The 22,255-nt window shown below is 40.6% G+C and overlaps 1 protein-coding gene and 1 long non-coding RNA gene across 7 annotated transcripts in view; one reads left to right on the top strand and one right to left on the bottom strand.

Moving 5' to 3' along the window:
• Positions 1 to 22,255, bottom strand: part of GMDS (GDP-mannose 4,6-dehydratase) — a 409,807-nt gene that overhangs the window by 7,130 nt on the left and 380,422 nt on the right. For 2 of the 5 annotated variants that reach the window (XM_086900006.1, XM_023919777.2), the window contains exon 10: positions 4,524 to 5,395. The exons of the other annotated variants lie outside the window; for them this stretch is intronic. In XM_086900006.1, the coding sequence (XP_086756132.1) occupies positions 5,318 to 5,395 (78 nt within the window). In that variant the 3' untranslated portion in view covers positions 4,524 to 5,317. Of the gene's footprint in view, positions 1 to 4,523; positions 5,396 to 22,255 lie in introns of those variants that run through there. 5 annotated transcript variants of the gene reach the window in all.
• On the top strand, positions 879 to 22,199 carry LOC111923843 (uncharacterized). Of its 2 annotated transcripts, XR_015289960.1 has the most exons (6): positions 5,924 to 6,052; positions 11,142 to 11,363; positions 13,277 to 13,410; positions 18,387 to 18,469; positions 19,994 to 20,196; positions 20,316 to 22,199. It is a non-coding gene; the product is annotated as an uncharacterized LOC111923843 (long non-coding RNA). The 2 variants fall into 2 exon arrangements; XR_015289959.1 differs by lacking the exons at positions 5,924 to 6,052; positions 19,994 to 20,196; positions 20,316 to 22,199 and adding an exon at positions 879 to 1,608 and having other exon boundaries at positions 18,387 to 19,988.

Here is a 22,255-nt window from a genome sequence, read left to right as displayed (position 1 = left end):
CACTGTTCTTAGAAAAGCAAAGTTGTGGAGCAGTTGGGGTACCAAGGGAATAGAAGAATGCCAGTGAATTTGGTTCCTGATCTAAATTTGTTTTAATGCAGCATGAACAGACTGCTTTCCACTCTTGGGTCAGCAGTCTTTTGCAGAAAGACAGTATTGTTCACAAAAGAACCACAGGAAAAGGCAAAAGGCTAAAAGCAACCAATAGGCTGAAACTCACATAATAACTAAATGCCATTGAAAATAAGAGGCATAATGTTTTGGGTTTTTTTTTTTTGCCTAGCATGTTTTCCTATGCAAATCCCCTCCCTATTCAGAAAGTTTAATCTTTACTAAAACCATGTTGAGGAGGAAAGGAAGGGGAAAGAATGACTTGAGGAAAGGATTGGTTCTGCGTGGTGCTGGGACCCTGTACATCCGATGGACCTTGGCAGGCTGCGAGTGCTGGGCATCTTTAGGGTAAGGTCGTATCTCGGGACCCCCCTGTGTTCCAGCAATAAGGCATCAACATAAACCACAGAGTCAATAAAACCCGAGCACAACCTTCGCTTTTCCGCCAGGAACCAGGGGCGTTAGAACAGCGGCTTTATCTTATCAGCTTGATAATCTATAATTTGACCAGCTTCCAAAGGGTTAAGGCAAATGAACTCGGAACAGCAATAAACATTAGGGCGATAATAACAGTAATGGAGCTCCTCTACCTCCTCCTCCTTCTTCTCCTCTTCCCTTCCCTCCCCTGCGCCTTTTCCACTTCGCTGCTGCCTATCAGCCCCAGCCGAAGCCGAAGCCAGACCTCTCTTTCAATGACAGGGGGTGATAAGAGACTCGGAGAAAACAGCAAGCTGTCTGGTCTGCTCAGGAAGTCGGGGACGGCTGGTATTGTCCATCAGCGGGGCCACGCGGCGGCCGGAGGCCGGGAACAATGCTCCGCTCTGGGGAAATGGGCTCACTCAGCGCCGGTGCTGGCAGCCCCACGGCCGGCACAGATAAAGCTCCGAGGCAGGGGGAGCAGGGGGAGCCGGGCCCGGTGCCGCTGAGCTGGAGCCGTGCCCCCCTCACGGGCGAGGGGCCGCGGCCTGCCAGGGCCCCGGGGCCAGCACGGCCCGAGCTGCAGGAGCCAGAGCCCCTCACAGGGCTGAGCGCTGCTCAGGCCTGTCCTTTTGCTAAGCCAAGCCTGAGAAAACATCTTGGCCGGTGCCGTCCCTCGAGCCAGATAAAATTCCTGCCGAATTACAGCCCGATATCCCCGAAGCCAGTGCTGAATTTCACTCGCTTTGGATCCGGAGCTGAGCTCACTCGTCAGGAGCCGTCCCGCACAGCTCTGTGCCGGGCATCCCGCTGCAAGCGGGACCATGGCTGCTTTTCGGGCTGCCACGCATGAGGCGGCCCCAAGAGTGTTCGCCCCGCAGCGGGGAAAGCCCCGCTGCCGCAAACAGCAGAATTCCTGCAGCTGGCTGCCGTCAGGCTGGTGCTTCCCTCCCTCGTACCTTGCCCTGAGGCCCGGTTTTGCACGCTGGGAAGACCTGGAAATTGTTCCCCAGCCTGGATGTAAGTGCAATTGTAACCTCAGCTCACGGCCCTGCAAAGTGCCAAAGAGGCTTCCGAATGGTAAGATCATTTCTAGTTCACAGGAATCCTTCTCCTAAATAAGCAGGGAACTTCTGGAGGAGAGGAAGAAAATCAGACCCACTGCATTTGCCATATACAGACCATAATTATGATAGTTCAGGTATTAGGGCTGGACACGGTCCCAGAATCAGCGAAAGGTTTGGGTTGGAAGGGACAGTAAAGATCACACAGTTCCACCTCCCATGCCATGGACGGGGACACCTTCCGCTACAGCAGGCTGGTCCAAGCCCCATCCAACCTAGCCTTGAACACTTCCAGGGATGGGGCATCCACAGCATCTCTGGGCAACCTGTTCCAGTGCCTCACTACCCTCAGAGTAAAGAATTTCTTCCTAATACCTAATCTGAACCTTTTTACAGCTTAAAGCAATCCCCCCCTTGCCCTCTCACTACATGCTTTTGTATAAAGTCCCTCTCCAGCTCAGGTCCCCCATAGGTACTGGAAAGCTGCTCTATTTCTATCTTCTTTTCTCTAGGCTGAGAAACCTCAAATCTCTCAGAGTCTCTTCATAGGTGTGCTCCAGCCCCTCTGACAATCTTCCCAGCCCTCCTGTTGCCTTGCTCCAGCAGAAACCCTTCCTTTCTGATGTGTTGTACTGGGTCATCCAAACATCCAAACACACACAATCACAGATAAAATTTTCAGCATGTCTGCTAAAATGCAAAGTAATAATTATCAAAGCAAGATTTTCTTACTCTTACAACAAAACAGAAATGCTCTTTGCAAATCCTGGTACCACTTCCACTGACTTGTACTGCCTTGTAGCCTGGCTGCTGATGTCTGAGCTGACCATTCCGTGTTTCAAACTAACCTGGGCAGCAAGAGGTGTCTGAATAATATGGATTTTGCATGACATGGGTTAGAAGCATTAGTGAATTCTCCTTTTACACCAAAGGTTTGGAGGATGTTGTACAAGAGCATGTTTCTTCAGGCTCCCTGGACAAATGTCTCACCTGCACATAAATAAAAACCAAGACCTGTGAGAAATGAACCTCTTTCATATAGATGGAGATCAGCTATAGTATAGGAAAAGAACAGGTTTATTATCTTTTCACTGGTACCTTCAAATCCTGCTTTTGCTCACTATTCAATGTGTTTTCTTCTTGCTTTGCCTGTTCTCCACTCTGACAACTATTCTGGGGGGAAGAGTAAGATAGTAATGTCCTCATCATATGAGGTTTTATTGTTACACTACGTATATTTAGGTGACAGCATGGCACCTTAATTTTTTTTTAATGTAATTATCACCTATTTTTAAAAAAAACCTTCCAGTTAATTTTCTCATCACTCCCTACTCTTCACATTTTCTGCAACAATCAGGAAATCACTACTTTGTGAAGTGGTTTGAATTCAGCTGGGTTTTTTGTGCATTCTTTTATTATGTGAATGATTGTCTTTTTCAGCTGTCTTTGTTGACTGACACGGGAAGATGAATAGGAAAACTGAAACCCCAGCAATGCATGCTCCAATCCTACTTAATTTCTTCTCTTCCTCCACTAAAAATTACTTCATTTATAGCAACTTATATTGGAAATGTAAACAAATTCAGTTATCATCTCTGGTCAAATACCAAATGAAAAGTAATAAAACAGTAAACATTAGGACAGCTATCTTGTATTCTACTTGCAGATATTTATCTACTTTTAGAGCATTAAGCAGCAACTTAATGAATGCAGATCCATGAACTCAGGATATTACTTCTTCATAGAGTTATTCTCTTTTACAGGATGCATTGTTTGTGGTGATTTTGCTACCCCATGGACATTCACATTTTTGAAAAAAATCATGGCACTTACGTTAACATCAAAATGATATTAAAATATTTTTGGAATGGTGTGCTGTTATATTTGCCCTAATAAAACTATTAATTTATTCAAAATGGAATTTTTCATCTAAAGAGCATGAAATTGAAAAATTCTAATTAAATCACCTATAACAGAAGTTGCTGTCTTTTCACCTGACTACCTGAAGCTGAGCAGGAGAGATGACACACTCTTCTTAACTCTTACAGTGCTACATGAACCTCTGTCCCTCTGAAGCTTGTGGTAAGACTTGGGGGAAGAGGACAGTGAGGAGATGGATATTTCTCTCTTCCTGTCTTCCTCCCTGCCATGGATTAACTAGTGCATAAGAGTTAGCATGGAGGATGTTCAGTCATTTCTGATTGCTTGAAAAGAAGTAAAATACCTCTCCCTGCAGCATGGGGGATGAAGAAGGGAGCTGCTGCTTCTCTGGACAAAGTCACAATCTGCTTTTTACTGCTGGCTGTTTTTTTAGAAGCAGCCTCCCTCTACACAGTCATAAACCTGACCTAATTTATGGGATGCATCACCTTATCCCCCACCCCTCACTGCATTCCAATTTCTCAATAAAACCCCCATCTGATTTGAAAATCCTTTTCAAGACAAAATATCTGGAGAGAGTTTAATCTGTGAAAAGTTTAAAGGGTGCTCAAGAACTGAGATCTTTTTACCCAAGGGGGAAAAAAGTTCCAAGTCCCCATACTGAGGGGACCCAGACCATGATACTGTGGGGCTCCTGTCTGAAAAAATTAAGCTATCCTTGACTGAACACAGTTACAAGACAAGCAAGAGTCCAGAAAAGGGTTAAAATAAAACAAGGTAGGATGATTTCTGATGCTGAGTATGTCCCAAATATATTCTCCTGTGCACTTCATAGAGAAGGAAGTCCAAGCAGTGGCCTTTCACATGACATCATGAAAGACTAATTTATCACCAGCCACCAAACATCTAGAAAATCATAACATCCTTTCAGGAAAACCATGTGCAAGATAATCAGACTTGCTTTGATGAAAGATTTAGTGCTTGAGTCTAAGTAGGACACTACAAAGAAGAGCCCTTTGCAGGTAGTAGCACACAACAATGCACGTCACATTTATGCTTCAAACTCACACTTTATTCATTTAAAGGCTAATGCATTTCCTGCCCAGAAACAAACATTTTTTTATACTGCACGTGTGTTCAACCAAACCTGATAAGTTAAAACACTGGTCACTGGTTAAGTCCGGACAAGGTAGACAGCTGAATATCTCTTCTACAGATGAAATACATGTTGTTGCTGCAAATGAAGGCACTGTGCTCCTCATTCCCTCATCTCACAGTCCCTTGACAAGTGTGTTATGGATGTGGGCTGAGTATTGCCACAGCTTGTCATAGCTTTTGAAAGGAAAAAGTCCTCCCAGCACACTCAAGGCTACGCTGAACCGAGGGGTACATTTCCCCTAACAAATTCCAAAACATTCTGCCAAAGACCTTGTCTCTCTGTCTAAGGCTCTCACTGTTCTGCCCCATCAGTTTTTGGTAACTGGTATAACCTGACTGTCTTGATGGAAAAATACTGCTCAGCAAGCAGTATATTGCCGTAAAATCAATTGGTTTCACATTTGCAAATGAAATCAAACAAGTCTGCTGTTTGTGTTGATTAGGCAGACAAAACAGAGCACAAAGCAATTAATGAATGGCTACAAATACCAGCTACATGGTGTTCAAGATTTCTTTCTGACTGTAATGTAAGTTTGTTGGTGTGTATTTAAAGACGCACAGATTCCAATTGCCATGCAGTTCACTGATCCTACTGCTTAGTAATCTGACCCTTAGGCTCCTGCTGGTCAATGGCCACAGGTTCTTCTGGTCTGACTGGAAAAATAACCGTATTTTCCACACCATTCTTAGTAGTTTGTTGCTGCATATTCTCTGATCTTCGTTAATAAAAATAACTTCCTATTACATTTCCTGCACAGGAAAGCCTGGGAAAAAAAAAAAATCATAGTTTTTCCTATGACATCTTTCACTTTCAGAGCAGATATTAAACTCACCACATAATCTTCCAATAAATCAATAAAATGAATACAACTATCTTATTTTCTTTTTAAAGGTCAGTATTTTGTTTTCTTACATCCTTCCCTTACCTTGGTATTTATTTTCTTTCACTTTTTTCTTGTTTAAATTTTCCCCATGTTTTGGTGAAGTTATTGTCCTGTAAAATCCCATTTATGTATTTTTATTGTAATACATATTTCTTTCCTAATTTGATGTATCTTCCAGTCTTTCTTTCATTTAAGCTCGTCCCATTTCTCTTTAGAGCATCAATCTCCTGCTCAAGCATCATCTCAAACCTGACCTTACTTTCCTATCTCTCTTTCACTTGCAAAATGTTACCTCACACGGAGATTTTGTTCTCCTTGTTTCTACTATAGTGTTCTTTTCACCTGAACATTTTTTCAATTTTTTTTTCTCTCTGTATCATCACAGACTTGTTCCTTTTTCTTTTCCAGGGGTACTCTGTCACACACCAGCTTTATTGCCCTCAGGGTTTTGTGTGGAATATTGCAGGGTTCTGGGAGACAATTCATTTTAGCAGTAACACAGCAGTGATTTGCTGACACGGCTGAAACGACGTTGAAGTAAGTTTTAAAGAAGCAATAAGATATCCTAAAACTCACAGTGCCAGTGTAAGTAGGGGTAAAAAGCAGATTCATTGACTGCTATTACTATTCGGAGTAGCTGCCTATAAAATTCCACAGATTTGGCAGTGCATTAGCCATATACACTTTAAAAGCATGGCTAATATTCTCTGCTTCTTTCCAAAGCATCACCAATGCATATACCACTTCTTGAAATCTGTCCTCTCAATGACCTTCTCCTCTTAAATACTTCCAGCTATAGAATAAAGGAAATTTTAGATCTGTTACCAAAAGCTTCTTCATTACTTCACCCTGCAATGGTCAATCATGAAAAACTTCATTACAGAAGGAAAACAGTTAGCATTTTCTACTGGTCCTGCCCTACTTACCAAACCTTCTTTAGTTCCACAATTAAAAAGCAAGCAAACTGTTCAGGCATACACATCAGCAGGCATGAGCTCAGAATACTCCAATGTTTTCACCTGTATAATGTTTAAAATGTGAGATGCCTCATCAATCACTTGACTCCTTTACAAGGAAAGTGTCTCTTGAGACCACTCACACAGGAATCATTTACTGCCAAGTTTCAATGTGAAAGACAGAGCTGTTCCTCAGACAAGCAATCCTATTTTTCATTCATGTTTTGGCAGGGCAGAGATGCCAGGTAAGGGTCCCATTATGCATTGCACAAACACAGAAATGGCAGCCCTTTCTCGGAAAATTTATCAAAGTCAAATATCACCTCCTGGAATTTTCTTTTAGAATCCGTCTACAGCTCTCATCTCCTTTTCAGTGCAGGTCACCAGTGAAACCTTCTGGCTTGATTTACTTTCTTTGACATATTCCAGTGTAATGGCAATACATATGAACACACAAAGCCATGAATTACAGAACTTACATGTATCTACCGAGAATCTCAAAAGCAGCTGAAGAAAGCTAGATAAACATCTTGGCAGATTCATTCCACTTGTAACCTGAGCAAGGCTTCAACTAGGTGTATTACCAGTTAGACAACACAGAACTGCTTCACAGCAGCACAGCGGTGACAATGAAGAACCACCAGAGAAGATACGAATTTTATGTAATTAAGCAACAGTAATGACAATAGAATGGGAAGAAAGCACTGTCACCCCCATTTTATGAAGCTAGGAGGCAGGACGATTTAGAGACTTGACCAACACCTTGGAATGGGAGTGAGGAACAAGAAGGGAACCCAGGCTGTATCTCACCATTTCCCTTTGATGTGTACCTTACTACCTATGAAGAAGCCAAGCATTCACATCACACTGGATCTGGCACAATTTGCCCTGCGTAAGTCCTTGCCATTGTTTTTTAGTGAGCAACCCCCCAGAAGTAAACTGCTCTAAGGATGAGTGATCATACAGCACCTTGATGCAGCAGGTGACTTATTTAACCACATATTTCTCATTTGTCTACAGTTTCACTTCTATTTGTACCCCTGGATTTTCTTTTATAATGTCTTTCACACGAAAATCAGATACTCATCCTAGCAATACTAAAAAATTACCATTGCTTCTTCAACTTTTCCACCCCAGGCTGCTACGATTGACTTGAGAATACCAGAACTTATGAGTTTATTGGGTTGTCTTTTCTGCTCTAAAGACTTAATTTTTAGATGAAAAGCACCCAAATAGATCAACTGTATCTTTTACAACTAAAACAGTATACATTTTAGCTGCATATACTGCAGTAAAGTCCCATGAACTTAGTATTCCATACAGGCAGTGACCTGAGACAGCTCTCGCTATTCATAGTATCTTTCGGTATAATTTATATTTAAATAATAACAGTCAGGATCATTTTCATCAACATGAGAAGAAAAGGAGTTCAGATCTAATCAAGAGACAGTTGTCTCCTGACACTGCCTGCTCTATGCTTGCTTGAGCACGTAGGCAGCAGCTGGCACTTCCACAGCTTGATCATTACTACTGCTCTTCAAATTATGCCTGTCACACAGGTTAGGAAAACATGAGTAATTAAACATAAACAGCGTCATAAAATAATAGTAAGAAAAAAATTAATAATCATCCAAAAGAGTGTTTGGGATGACTCCCTACAGCACCTTGGATTTCTGCCCCTTCTGCTCAGATGGTTTTCCTCTGTGTACTTTTTAATTATTTCCTTCATGAGTCCTTTAAGGCAAAGAGGTTTGTACAGGCGGGGAAAAAAAACAACGTACTAGAACCGATGAGAACAGTGATATGCAAAAAAGAGAAATGCCAATTAAGTATTCCTCAACTACTGCAGGCTGGCTCCGAATTGCTTATGGCAAGGACTTATGCTTCACTATGAAACTGATAATTTGAGATTCATGGATTTTAAAGGATTTTAAATGCAAAATATCAGGAGCTGTGTGTTCCTTATTTGAGCCATACACTACAGCTGGTCACCTGGTGCAGTATCTATCTTCTGGCCCATCAGCTCCTTATACCAAGTTCAGCATTCAAACTGTATGGAGGTCAATGCAGATATTCTGCAGCCTTGCAGCTTCAGCAGTACAAGTAGCTGTGTGCTGCCTTTTGCTCAAATAGTCAACAGCCAAACTAATCCCTGGCTCAGTTCTCTTACAAAACCAGCATAAAACAGCAAAACAATAAAGACTGAGACTTTGGACCATGTTATTAACAACCCTAAGCAGGCTGTTTTAGCCTATTTTTGTGCACATGGTTACTGGAACTGAGCATGCAGTTCTGGTAATTGCATACAAAAATTACCAGCTACATGACTAACGGGACATTTGTCATCTGCAATTCTTTCTGTGTAGGAACTCTGTGAAATGTGTGATCTTTCATGATAGCAGACATGCAAATGCTGTGTAAGAGCAGTACTGTTTTCAGCTGCTTTACATCCAGAATAGTTATTCACATTTTAACTAGAAGGTGCAGCCAACTCGATTTACTCCCACTTGGTCTGTGTTTTGCATGGGTATGAATTAGACAAAGTACAATGTAGGGAAGACTCGTGCCTGTCTACATAAGAAGAAAAATAAGTGTAACAACATACATAATGTTGAATACATTCAAATCCACATATTAAAAGAACATTTAGAGATGGTTGTCGTTCTCATTAGGTAATTTTTGCTCATCTGTGTGCCTCAAGTTATGTATTTTCATACAAATTTCAGCTTCTCTCTGAAATAAAGCTCTTCTTCCTACAAACCCTAAGTGTTTCAACTTCTATATTCAAGGCTGCAATTGTTTAACTGACCTCATCAGAGGTGCTAACTAGCATACTGAAAGTATGCCAGCAATTCAGTACACCTGCTCACGCTATCTAACAGAGTATTTTTTGGGAGAATTGCTATTTCTGGGGAGGAGGGACTTGCGCATTTTCATGCAATCTCCCACTGAACTCATCAGGAGCCTGGCCAAGAAGTGACTGAGTGGGCTAAATACAGCTCAGGTTTGTAATGTTCATCATCACTGCTGGTAGCATCCCACCAGGCTAAACTAATAAATTTGACAGTAGGAAGAAATGAACCATCTCCGTGTACCATTATTCTTGCTCTTTATATGTCTGCTTGATTTAGTCCTTTTTCCACTAACGCGACGTAAGGACCGCTAAACTCAACAGCAGATTCTCTCCTCGGCTTCAGGGCTTGCTTTAAGCTTTTTCTTCTTCAGTATCAACAGATAGCAAGGAGGCATATCCAACTTGGTTCCTCCTTGGATCAAATGTTGTTGGATATTCCCAGTATCTCCAATTGTGATTATTTTAATCTTTCAATTGATGTTTTTCTACTACACCTTTCTTCCATTTCACCATTACCTTCCTCCCCATCTCCTTAAAGGCTCCACCCACTGTCTTCCTGTTTCTCAGCTCAGTGCAATCCCCATCCTATGCTTTCCTAAGTCTTTTCTACCTTTGACACATATGAATATGACACATATGGATATACCTCGATCTTTGGTCACATCTCTGAAGAGGGTGTTAAGTTGGCTCCCTTCACTAATCAGCTTTTCAGCAGAGTTCACTTGCCAGGACTGAGGAAAATTACACTCAGATTCATTAATTAAGATACAATAAACTTCGTGTACTATTTAGCAACTTGCCATATGTGGCAATAAAAAAAAAAAATAAAAAAAAAAGGATAAAGGTAGATGAAACCAGAGGAGACCCTCTGGATCATTTATGGACTCGAGGTATTTCTGGGAAGGTCACAAATCTCCAAGATATCTCCACAAATTAGATTTTGCACTTGGATTTCTAATTTAGCTGAAAGATGTGTAAAAACACATGCAGCCAGACAGCTCCTTGGCTATACATCTAAGGCAGCTCAAAGCATAAGTTATTACTTCCAAAGTCAATTGTAACTTGTGCTCGCTAAATTGGCTCCAGATCCACCCTTTTCAGACAGTAGTATAGGAATAATTTATTATTCTGGTGAAAAGCACCCATTTTAGCTAAACCACACCCCCATCTGGGAGTCTCACCAGCAGAAGTGCCAAAGGCAGAGGGATTCAGAGGTGCAAAGGGCTATTGGAGGCTGGCGGGACAGGGGTGAATAAAGCCCAGTATGTAACAGTGTCTGTCAGCACGCTGAAACATATAACCTCTCCCAAACACAGGGGGTCCACAACACAAATCCGAGAGGAAAATTTGTTCCTGGGGTTCAGTCATCACATTAGATGAAGAGGTTTCCTCGCTTTTAACATCCATTTGATTTATACCAGGAGTTCTATGAATAGTGGTGAAATCATTGCAACTTTCTGCATGTTTTGATCTACATCCTCAATGTGTATCTCGTTTTCTCCCATTGAGAACGTGCTGTACATAAATATGGTACAAGAGGTTTGAGAGCTCTGATTTTAGACATCTACCCCAAATGCCAAGTTAATTGCCTTACCAGTGCAGAGATGAAAAACCCTGCATAAACTAGGAGTTTTTCTCTCACCTATTACACTGTAATAAAACTGAGTTGAATGAGGTACATGAGTTCAGCCCCTTGCAGTGGTACCAGTGACTTGAAGTGATCTGCACCACAAGAGAGTTAACATTCCCATGAGAGATTGCTTCACTAGCTATCTACAGAAACACTGACCTACATACAAGGCTTTTCTTTCCCCAGGTGAACTCCTGCATCAGCACCTACCCAACAGGAACCTCCTCATGGGAGAGCTTTAATAGCAGTAGCTGCTGAAGGAGAGGGAACTGCAGAAACACACTTGTTGCCAAACTGTGCATTTAGTTGGAAGGAGGAGAAACAGATGGGGAAATCACTCTTCAGACAGTGTTTACTAGCACAATCAGCACCTGAGGCAGCACTTATTCAGGTGCTGAAATTACAGAGGTAAGTTTTACGATGAGAAATCTATTCCTCACATGACAGCTATATTTCTCATCATGGATCATAAAAAGTAGATGATCCATCAGATAACTACTTGACTGCAACGTGCATCACAGTAAAACCATCAACCTTCTGTTTTGTTTTACGACCCTGGTTACATCTGGAATGCTTTCAAGAAGGATGCTGATGTTCACTTTGGGTACAAACTGACTCAGGAAACTTACTGATTTGCTACTTACATGGTAGTAGATGGTAAGAATAGGGAGGAATGATAGCAGGAATACCTCCAACTTTGCTACCAGGAAGATCACTTTATTACTACAAATATAATTTTATTGAATAGTCTTGGACCGGACCATAAAGAGGATTCTTAATTGTCTAACACTTTTCCCTCCCTTTTTAGTCTAGCAAATTATTCTTTTCAGTTGCCATTAGAGATCTTTCCCACAACTACTAATTCAGTAATAGGAATGATAGTAATGAAGACAGTATTTGTAGAACTCAGTTCCATATTTTTATAACAAGAACAGTAATTTCTTATCTTTACACAGTATTTGGTGTCAGATAAATTCTAATTCTTGTTCCCTTAGAGGCAGAAAAAAAGGATGAAACTACTATTCTAAGGTTGTAGAGCAAGACATGAATAAAATTCCTGATTTATCTAAGACAATGTAGTAGAAATGTGAATTGTGTTACAAGCAAACACCCCAAAGAGATATGTTACCAAAACCAATTTTTTGCAAAAACTTAGAGATTGGCTCTTAGAGATTGTTGTGATCTCAGCAGAGTGTAAAAATTGGACAAAAAATTGTCTTCATTGATGTGCAGTCTGTCTCTTTGCTTGACAAGGTTACAAGTCCATTAAACAAAAAAAAGCCCCAAACTAACCCTCTGGTCTTGCATAACGCAGCCAGGAGGGCTTGTAAGTTCTCTGGACAATTGAGGTTGCTCTGAAATTGTGGGGTTGATCCATCACATGTTGAAATCAGCAACACTGAACCATAGCTCAATATTCAAATCAGTTCTCCGTGCAGGAACAGCATGTCTATAACAAGCCAGGACATTGAGTCACTTCATTCTTGACCTTAACCAAAGGGGTTAAAGCAATATGTATTTCATACTGCCCTGCAAAAGCTCATCTGGGCTTGGCATTAGCAAATAATTTCATTCATTCCAAGCACCAGACTTCAGTATTTTTTTTTTTTTCTGACTGCATGATAAAATTCAGATGTTTCAAAAATCTTTCTTCCCTACGTGTGCCCACCCAAGCAGCACAGCAGGCCTTCTGCTAAAACCTGACGATGAAATCTGGTTTTGGAGAAAGACCAAACATGGAAAACTTTAGCGTAAACAGCAGTTGTTTTGGAAAACTGTGAGTGTACCAGCCTGGGGTAGGGGAGTTGAAAAGGAACACATTTTTGCCAGCTCGATAGACCTTATCAAGCTCCTACCTTCTTAACAGACCATGAGTCCCTTAAGCCTCTTATTGTACAGTCCAGACCTCCTCCACTGCAATTATTCTTTGAGCACCACTTCACCTGAAATCTCAGCCTTCCTTCAAGTGGCTTCAGACATCTCCTTATCCTGCATCTATGACTTAGTTTCTGCTCCAGCTGATGGGGAATCCAAACTGTCCCTCCATGAGATGAACCCATACACCCTGAACTAGGCACCAAACCCTCCCTCTGTGTTTAGCCCAGTCACACAAATGCATTGTCCTTTTGCAATACTAATTTTTTTAATTTTGTAGAGATCCAAATGGATACTAAGGGGTCTCTGGGTAGCAGATATCTGTCAGCAAAGCCAGCTGTGTCTCTGTGTCTGCCAAGTCACTGAGCTACATGTGCTGGGTAGCAAGAAACAGAGATGAAGAAGGGACTGACTTTATCTTTTTACTTTGCTATCTTACCCTACAGATATTGGGGAACAGCATGGATGAAGAGAAACTGAGATTAAGTGATGGAGGAAAGTGCTTTGATCTACATCCATAAGGACAAAATGGGCAGGAATAGGGACTAAGAAAATGGATGAGCTGTCTCTCTGTTGAGATGTAGGTGTCCTCACTGAAGGCCCTAGAGATGCTTATGTGTCATTAAGATGATAAAAGGAACTTTAACACCTGCTTGTTTGTGTGCAAACAATGCCCCTTCAAGACCTAGAGCATGCTGCATGTAATAAAGTACTAATGGGGTGGAAACAAATGCACTGGGGGGGATGAAGTGGGGCCTGAATTACAGAATGGAGACAGCAAGCAATACATCTTCTTCCACTCTTTTGTTTATTTTTTAATCATAATTACCAAATTTAAGCTAAGAGGTGTAATTAAAAACTGGGAGTTTAAAATAAGCAATGAATGTCTTGCCTGTATCCACAGAAAGCAAGCCAGATGCATGCAAGTGTAGCCACTGTTTCTACAATATTCAAGTTATCTGAGGACTGCTATTTCATTCTGCAGAGGAGACACTGCTATTTCAAGTTAAGAAGTATTTCTATTTAAAAACTCACATTTCATTGTAAAAATATAAGAACTCTGAAAAACAGTCCTATATCTACAAAATCAAGAAATACATTGGAATCACATAGTTTTAGATGCTTCTATTACTGCAAGCACCAGCTATCAGAAAAAAAAAAGAAAAAAATGAGCCACCTTTCTTTCTCTTCCACATGGTTATTAATTTCTTCTATTCCAGTTGTTCTCTACAGTATGTAAACAGTGTCCTCACACACAGGAAGACAGAAGCTTCTGTTTTATAAGGAGAAATTCTTTTTTCCAGATAATCAAACTGGAATTTGATGCTTTTTCTACAATGCTTTTAAGGAGCTAGCCTCCAATTATCTGCTTATATTTTCAATTGTTGTTACAATAAAAGTTTGGATATGCTCTGATGAAGCCCAAGGAAAGGGAGATAAACTTGCATATTTTGGTTTTTTAAGTCAAGGTGTTATCTAATACTGCTTGCAGCTGAGGAGAGTCCATCCTGCACCTTTTAATACAACATTCAAAATATCTCTTTCATTATAGTTAATTTCAGTAACAATACATACATTTGTATTTTTAAATTAACTATTTGCTAGTTTTGCAAGACTAGGGCTTACTAGTACACTTTCTCCTTGAAGGCTCTGTCCCCACCCCTGCCACAATATCTCTCTGCCAAACCAGCCTGATGTTCTCATATTTTAATTGAGGCTAACTGGATCCATCTGCCGCATGACTTGGGGCTTACTCTGAACCTTAAATTCCATTCTTATGCCAGATCACTGAGATTTGAGTCTTCTTTTAAGAGAATGCTGTTTTCTCTTTAAATTCTACATGAGGGAAGTTTAGATTTTAGCACAGATGTTTGCACAGCAGTGAAGAGCTGAATGAGACACTTGACACATCTCTGCCAAACATTCTAAAGTCAAAGGTAATGAACATATGGCTGCTGCTGCCTCATAGCCTGCTTGCTCTTATTCATGATGCTCAAAGGTCACATTTCTACCACTTGCTACACTTTTCTTGAGTCCTGGATCTGGAAGTGTGCTTTGGCTGTCACAGAGATCATTTCTAACCTTGAGCAAAATGATGGGCAGTGCTTACAAACACCTGCAAATGGATACGAGAAATACTTCTGCCAAGTAAGTGTCTAAAATGGACACTAATGTAAGGAGGCGTTTCTGTTTTCATTGCTGGCAGCCAAAGAGAAGGCAGCTTTTAATAAGTAGGACCTGTGAGTGGCTGAGTATGTGTGTGGGGAGCAATGCTCACACAAACTGGAGCGTATGGTTACTTTTTCATTGGCAATTGAAGAATGACAGTATCGCTTTGACACAGCTTGGCCACAGACATAGTTTTAACTGAGTAATAAACACATATCGTATTTCTGCAAATGCTATTATAATATTGCATAGAAGTAACTCCTGCTGATTTAACAGTGCTTGGAAAAAATAATACAGCATTTGTCTCCATGGAATAAAATCTTCAAGATCCTGGCAATTAGCTGAATGAAGCAACAGAAGCAACAAAAATACTAGAAGTGCTAAATAACTAATGGAAACCAAACTCAAGCAGCTTCCCCTGTGCCAAGAACCTTAGAAACCTGATTTTGATTTTGGCAGTTCTGCATTTAGCAGAGCTCCTAGTAGTTTATATTGGTCTAGAAGTTAGGATCTCTTTCCATGGGTTCACTCTTGTCACTCTTCCTAAAATGTAGTTTAAAGCAACAATGAACCAAAAGAAAATGTATATAAACTGAACAAATTACTAGAGGTGTGAAAGGTATTTGGTATGTCCTGTGAAATGCTTTGTTCTGGACATATCTTGGGTGAAGAATTTTGAAGTCACTGTCAAGTGCTGAACTATTCCACTAGAGATCTGTCTTCTGTGCTCTCCAAAAGGCTGAAGGGCAATAACAAAGCATGACACACCTCTCCAAATATTTAAGCAGCAAAGAACAATGGTATGAGACAATACGGCAAGATAGTATTGCATGCAGGGAGTGCTGCTGGCCTTGAAGTCACCTCTTGAAGTGTGGTAACACCCTAGGGTGTCTCCTGTCATTGCATCATTTAAATATGAACTGGAGAAAAGAAACCTTAGACCTTTAAAGAAATCTACTTTAAGAGAGGAATTATTAGCAGATGGAAGCTGGTGGAGACAGGACTTTGATTTCTACAGGTTTAATTCCCACCTGAGTTTCATGTATGCTCAAAAAGGTGCCATGTCCTGAAGGAAAGGCAATACATTAGGTCATTGCTCACTTTACAGCCATTTCATTTTCCCAGTGAGCATGTCCATTTTGAGGGCCATCTGCAGGCAGCTCACTGAAGCAAAGTGGACTTTGGTCACTGTCCTCCTTCATTGCTCAGTCCTGTGGGTATCCATGGCTCTGATCCATCATGAAGTTTGCACAAGAGCAAGTATAAACTCTAAGGTGAATCTACTCAAGTATTTCAATGTCTTCATCTCACTGGGCAAATATTTTCAGATATCATTCTAACTCAAAAGTTTTCCTTGTTTGATTCCAAATGAACCTTTTCCATAACAGTGTTTAGATTTGGCTACCTGCTGATTGAAAGCCATGGGTTTCTATGAAGCTATGCTGGGAAGGAATTTGACCTATTTGCTTGAAAACGTAATGTGCTAGAAAAGATGAGACATGGGTTGGGATGCCAACTGGGTATCTTATCTGGGGTTGTTTCAGATAAATAGGACCTGTTTTCTAGCTAGTTAAAGTACATCTAGGGGATCACAGCTTCGCAGGAGGTAAAAACGAAATACTTCCCTTTCAACTGCAGACTTCTTACTGTATTGAAATCCAAGCACTCAGAATAGCACTGTAATCAAAAAGAGGAGATGCACGAGTTTAAATTATGTCAAATTTGAAATAGATGTGCAGTGGATCCCCTTGATTAAGAGGGTCATATTTCACCTGCTAGAAACTGAGGATTTTGTTTCCCATTCTTCTGCAAAGACAACTTTGACCACGCCTTATGTTTGCCGAAATCGTTACTGACAACACTCACTCTGCAAGTGGAATATTGCATATGAGCAGGGAAGCAAACTTCTGCTTCATTGTGGGTGTCCACTGCTACACACTTTGAGAGGCATGCAGCATAAAGGCCCCAGGACAGTGAATATCTCTGTTATTGGATACAGCAAACCGTGATGCAACCAGTCATGGACAGGGAATTATGTTTCACCAAATAGCATAAGTACACCTAATAAAAGCAAACGCTGGGATGTCTGCTTAAGTGTGATTTTTAAATCAGGCTTTCAGGAATGTGTTGAGCTAGCCTTGTTTTACTGACATCATTGGACTTCCAAGAGGTGCAGGTTGGCATTTTTGTCCAAAGTCAATGCCTACAGGACTGGTGGATTTTGCTGTGCAGCCACATAGGGTTCATGGAACACCATGAGTTTATCAGGTCAGGCTGCTGGCTTAATTTCAAATACAAAGCTTGGTGCATTTTCAGGTATTTCAGAGATACTGTACACCGATCTTACACGATATGCAAATTCATGAGTGCTAGCAGTGAATGGATGTACTAACTTCCTTCCCTAAAACTGAAACAAAATTATATAGAGAGCCACTTCATGGTACAAATTGCCTTTTTGAAGTCCTAAACAGGTTTAAAGTGACGTAATTTTTGTTAGCCTTGAAACAAACCCAACCCACAAACAGATCTTCTTTTTAGCAGACTACATGTACGTTTACATGAGTGAAAGAAGAAATACACCCTGTATCAGCATCACGTGAGGATGCAGTCATGCACGGAGATACAATCAAAGTAATAAAATGATACAAGCATGTTTGAACATATTTCTGTTTCACTTTTCATGTTTACTTAACATCAGTTCCATATGTAATGAAAAGGAAATGTCTGGCTTCAGTCTTGCTTGGCTAATGAAGTGTGCTACAGTGATATAAAGTTGTTGGAATGTGTGAAATACAGATACTTGGTAGAGTATCAATAAGCCAAAAAGCCACAGCATCAAGACAGGAAGAAATAACTAGACAACATTTATACAGTAAGTGCATAACTGAAAAAAAGATAAGTTATTGATCTGAAGTTGTAATAGCTCAATACAGTTCTTACAAGGAGTCCCTAGGCAGAGCTGAAATGAAACTTTTCATTTGTAAATGTATACAGAGTTGATAGAAAATAATTTCCCATAACAATTCTTTTTATGCTTCTTTTATTATTATTTGTAAATAATTAAAAAATAAAAGCTTGCAACATGCAGTTATCTGTGGAATCTTGTCTATTAGCAATTAACAGGTAGAAGCAGAGGCATTTCGATTTACAGGGAAAGCTCTTGGAGAAAATGGACTTGAATTATTTAGTAATTTTTGGCATGAGAAAAAAAAGATCGTCATGAATTCTAACATTTATTTGCAAACATGCAGGCAGTCCTGTATGGCTATTATGTATATGATGTCATCACACTTAAACTGTAAAAGATATGAATGACTTAGCATATGAAAGAATCCCTAGATGCCATTAGGAAGCTGTGACAGTCTTTCCCCCTTTAATTTTCCACAGAAACCACCAACAGCCAAAGTGGTTCTGGATCAGACGGCTAAGAAAACAGAGTGGCAGTGGGAAAGCCCTGCTTTTGAACTCAGGTGAGATGAAAGATAATTATACTGGCTGCACTGCTGGGTTTTTTTGGGTTTTTTTTTTTAACTGCTTGCTTAGCATACAAGTGGTACAGCTGGAATGCTGCTCGCTGTCACCCCAGCAGGCAGACAGGTACCTTGGCTGCAGAAAATCCAGAGTTCCTGGTGTGTCTGCTTGCAGTGAGGTGGCTCCCTGCGTGCTGGGACCTGCACAGTCTGTAGGACACACGGCCTTTGTGGTGCTGCCAAGGGTGGCAATATGGGCCATTTCATGCAAATGGGAGACAGCCCTTGGGCTTCTGGCAGGCCACCAAGGCAGCCCACAGCTCTCTTATGAAGATGACACCACTGTGATATTCCACAGAGATCAATTAAAATGCTGCAGCCACTTCAGTCCTGAAGCATCTGGGATCCCCTAACCCAGAATTCTTAAGTATGGCAAAGATTTATAAAGTTACTGTAGCGACAGGCATGGATGCACATAAGAGCTGGAGCTGGAGTTACTGTCAGTAACTTTTAACTGAAAGCTCTAAAAATGAGAAGATGAATATAAATATACAAAACTGGATTATAAAAATACTCTGCAACAGGTCTGTGGGACCATTTCCACTGCTGACAAAAGAGAAGAGTCCTGCAAATCTGTCTTGCTCACTACAGTTTTCTGCTAGTTCTTGTATACAATATTGGCAGATTAATAATTTCTTTTTGCTTTTTCTCCAGGAGAAGACATATTTTTTTCTAATATCATAGTGGATTTTTGTGGAAATTAGCATACTACAAAATGAGAATGGCAAATAACTCCATTTCCAAATGCTATGTTCAGCAGCCAGATTTATTAGTGGATTTGGCAGCATTTGCCAACTCCTTTACACATGAATAACTCTACTCACATTGTTTAAACAAATGGAACTAGGATAAATGAGATTAATTTGCCAATAGCAAATTACATTCTATTTAAAAATAAGAATTAGCCTGTACCAAATCCACATGCTTTTGTTTATTTCCCAAATAATTTATGCAGAAACACTATAGCTGACTATCTGAGATTATAGGTTTCAGTGCATTTAAGTAGCAGAAAATTGGAGGAGTGTTCTGCAACAGGAGTACCTTTGCAAGACCCTAGAGAGCACAGAAAGACCTGCCACAAGGAGATAAAGCAACTCTGAACCTCCCACAGAGTTCATGCCACTCTGAGGAGAAAAGAAATGTGTGTTACAGTTGCCTAAGTCAACATGCCCAGCTCAGACTGAGGGAACATAAAGCTGGATTAACCTACCCTTGCAGATATTGCTACATATCCAGCCATAGATGGGGATACTGGTTACTCTACCCAGTGGAAGGCAGAGTCTGCTGTAAACCTAAACAGATTATCTGTCTTATTGTTTCCTTTGTCTCTCACATATTGTCCTAATGATGTTTTCAGACTTGTGCTGTTTCTTCCCTTCCCCACTTCTCTGAAGGGATTTTTTTTGTTCACACTTGTCCATCGGGACTCCTCCCACTCTGTTTTCTGTCCCATCACCCTTGTAGACTGTGTGCTAGGTACTCCCTCCTCCAGGTTCAAGGCCTTCAAGATGGAGTCTAATGTCACTGGTGGCAGAGGGAGCACGAAGGATGACTTCTTTCCTTGGTCCTTCACCTGGGAATAGACACTTGGAGCATGAAATAAGAAAAGAATGAGAAGGTCACCTTACTTGGAGGTGACACCATGGGTTAGGCCACTCTTCCAGCAGGTAGGTCCATTCACCATTAGACCAATTGCAAGATTGTTCATGACAAACTCTGAATAGGGAGAAGAGTAGCCAAGAACACAACAACTGCCTCTAATGATTAATCCTTCCACACCTTTCAGGGCTGGCAAGACTTGGAGATGAATGGTGACTTCCCTTGATAAAATCCACTAACTTGGAGGTGGGCTGAAAGCATCTTCCTCTTAAAAGAAAAACAGACCTTTCATAAAGGTTATCACTTGTCACCAGGAAAATTGCATGCTGGCATTTTAAAGACTTTTTCTTGAAAAGGAATAAAAGTAACTAGCAGAAAAGTGATGTCATTCCTGACATTGTCCGTGTGGAAGCCCCCAATAGGAAGTACTGTAAACCATTTCCCAATCTGCTTTTACACAGGTCTAGGACTTAAAAAGAAAATTTGAGTGTTTAATGCTTAAACCAAATGTTTAATTTTCAACATCCCCATAAGTCACACTGCAATGTGGAGGTTGCAGTTAAAAGCCCAGATTCCTTCATCTTCCTGACATTGAATCTACACTATAACAAAAACATTTTGAAATTAATGTAGAAATAGTTCTAACTGGAGCATTAACATAATTTACTTCAGTCATGTTCATCAGGATCATTTATATCTTACACATGTGATGTGTAAGTATTCACTCTGCCTATACATATACAGTTGGATCTTATATACTATATATAAAAACACTCCCATACAAAGTATGATTCATTGGTTTAGCAGTTGGTATTTTAGCTTTTCCAGTCTGTTCAAAAGCAGTTTATACATTTAGAAGTATGGTGTATATAATCATTACCACTTTAAGCAGGGCCTCATCCCATCTATATGAAAAGACACATTACACGCGCTAAGCTCAGCACTGAAACATACTGAGACAATTCAAAGCTGTGGAAGAATTGTGAGCCATGCTTTGGCTAACTGTTTTCTGTGCCATAAGAAAGAGGTTTACTCCATGATTTATAATTACCCACAGTAAAATATACTTCTCAGGACAAAAGAGTGCAAAATTCTACCCTTTATCATGTACAAGAGCTGGTCTTACAACAGGGTGTGCCTTGGCCCAGGAGCAGTACTGTGCTTTCCCATGATTAGAGATGAGATTCCATGGTCTGTCCTGCCACTGATCTGTGGCAAGTTGAATGGTCTCCCGGGGTTTTGGTTCCTCACAAAGACTGGCAAATCTTACCAACCTAAGCTATATGTTGAATTTTCTTACTTATACAATGTAAGATAAACACAGAGATCTGCTGACTGCCAAGAATGGTCCTATATTCATTTGACATGAATGACAGGCATCTCCACCTGAGTATCAGCAAACCCAGTGTAAACACATCCTAAGGAACATCCTTATGGAAACAATTCACATGCCTGTGCAGAGAAAATGGAAGAAAATGCATGCCCTCATCTAGAGCAAAGCTTGTGCCATATGTGATTACAAAGACTTGTAGGCTGTAACGAGGCTGGGTATATTCAACATTTGGGTCCCACATTGGCTGTTATGGATCTTCTTAATCTTGTCAGTCACAGACAGCCCACCCACAAGTGTTCCTTGAGACAAAGGAGAGTATACTCCTTTTTTGGGTGACATGTAACTGAGAACCTTCTTCCCTGTTTTGTTTGCAACCCAAGGAAATTTAATAGGACCTTTGCTGAAAACAGTTGGGTCAGATAATCACTAACCTCGCAGGCTTTGAGGTCTGTGTTGCCTCAGTGTAAGCCATAAAGTATAAGCAATCTTGGGAAGAGAGACCATGTTGATCTTCTGTACCAAGTGGTTCCTCTAACCACAGAAAATGCCATGTGTTTACTCAGATTTATTCAATTCAACTTGATGGTAAGATGGAGGATGGAGGCAGCATGCTTGATGATTCTCAGAAATAACACATCCCATTTAGCACTGTAAGAAGGCTGAATATGCTGAATATGAATTAAATACTCTGACATCTTACCTGGAAAAATTAAAGACATTTTGTTAAGTGTGTGCAAATTGCGCTTCTTTTTCTAAATCTCATAACATGTAGTGATTTTTCACAGGAAAAAAAA

The sequence above is a fragment of the Cyanistes caeruleus genome, chromosome 1 (assembly GCF_971803275.1).
Source record: "Cyanistes caeruleus chromosome 1, bCyaCae1.hap1.1, whole genome shotgun sequence".
Lineage (NCBI taxonomy): Eukaryota > Metazoa > Chordata > Aves > Passeriformes > Paridae > Cyanistes > Cyanistes caeruleus.
This window is presented reverse-complemented; position numbering and strand designations above follow the sequence as displayed.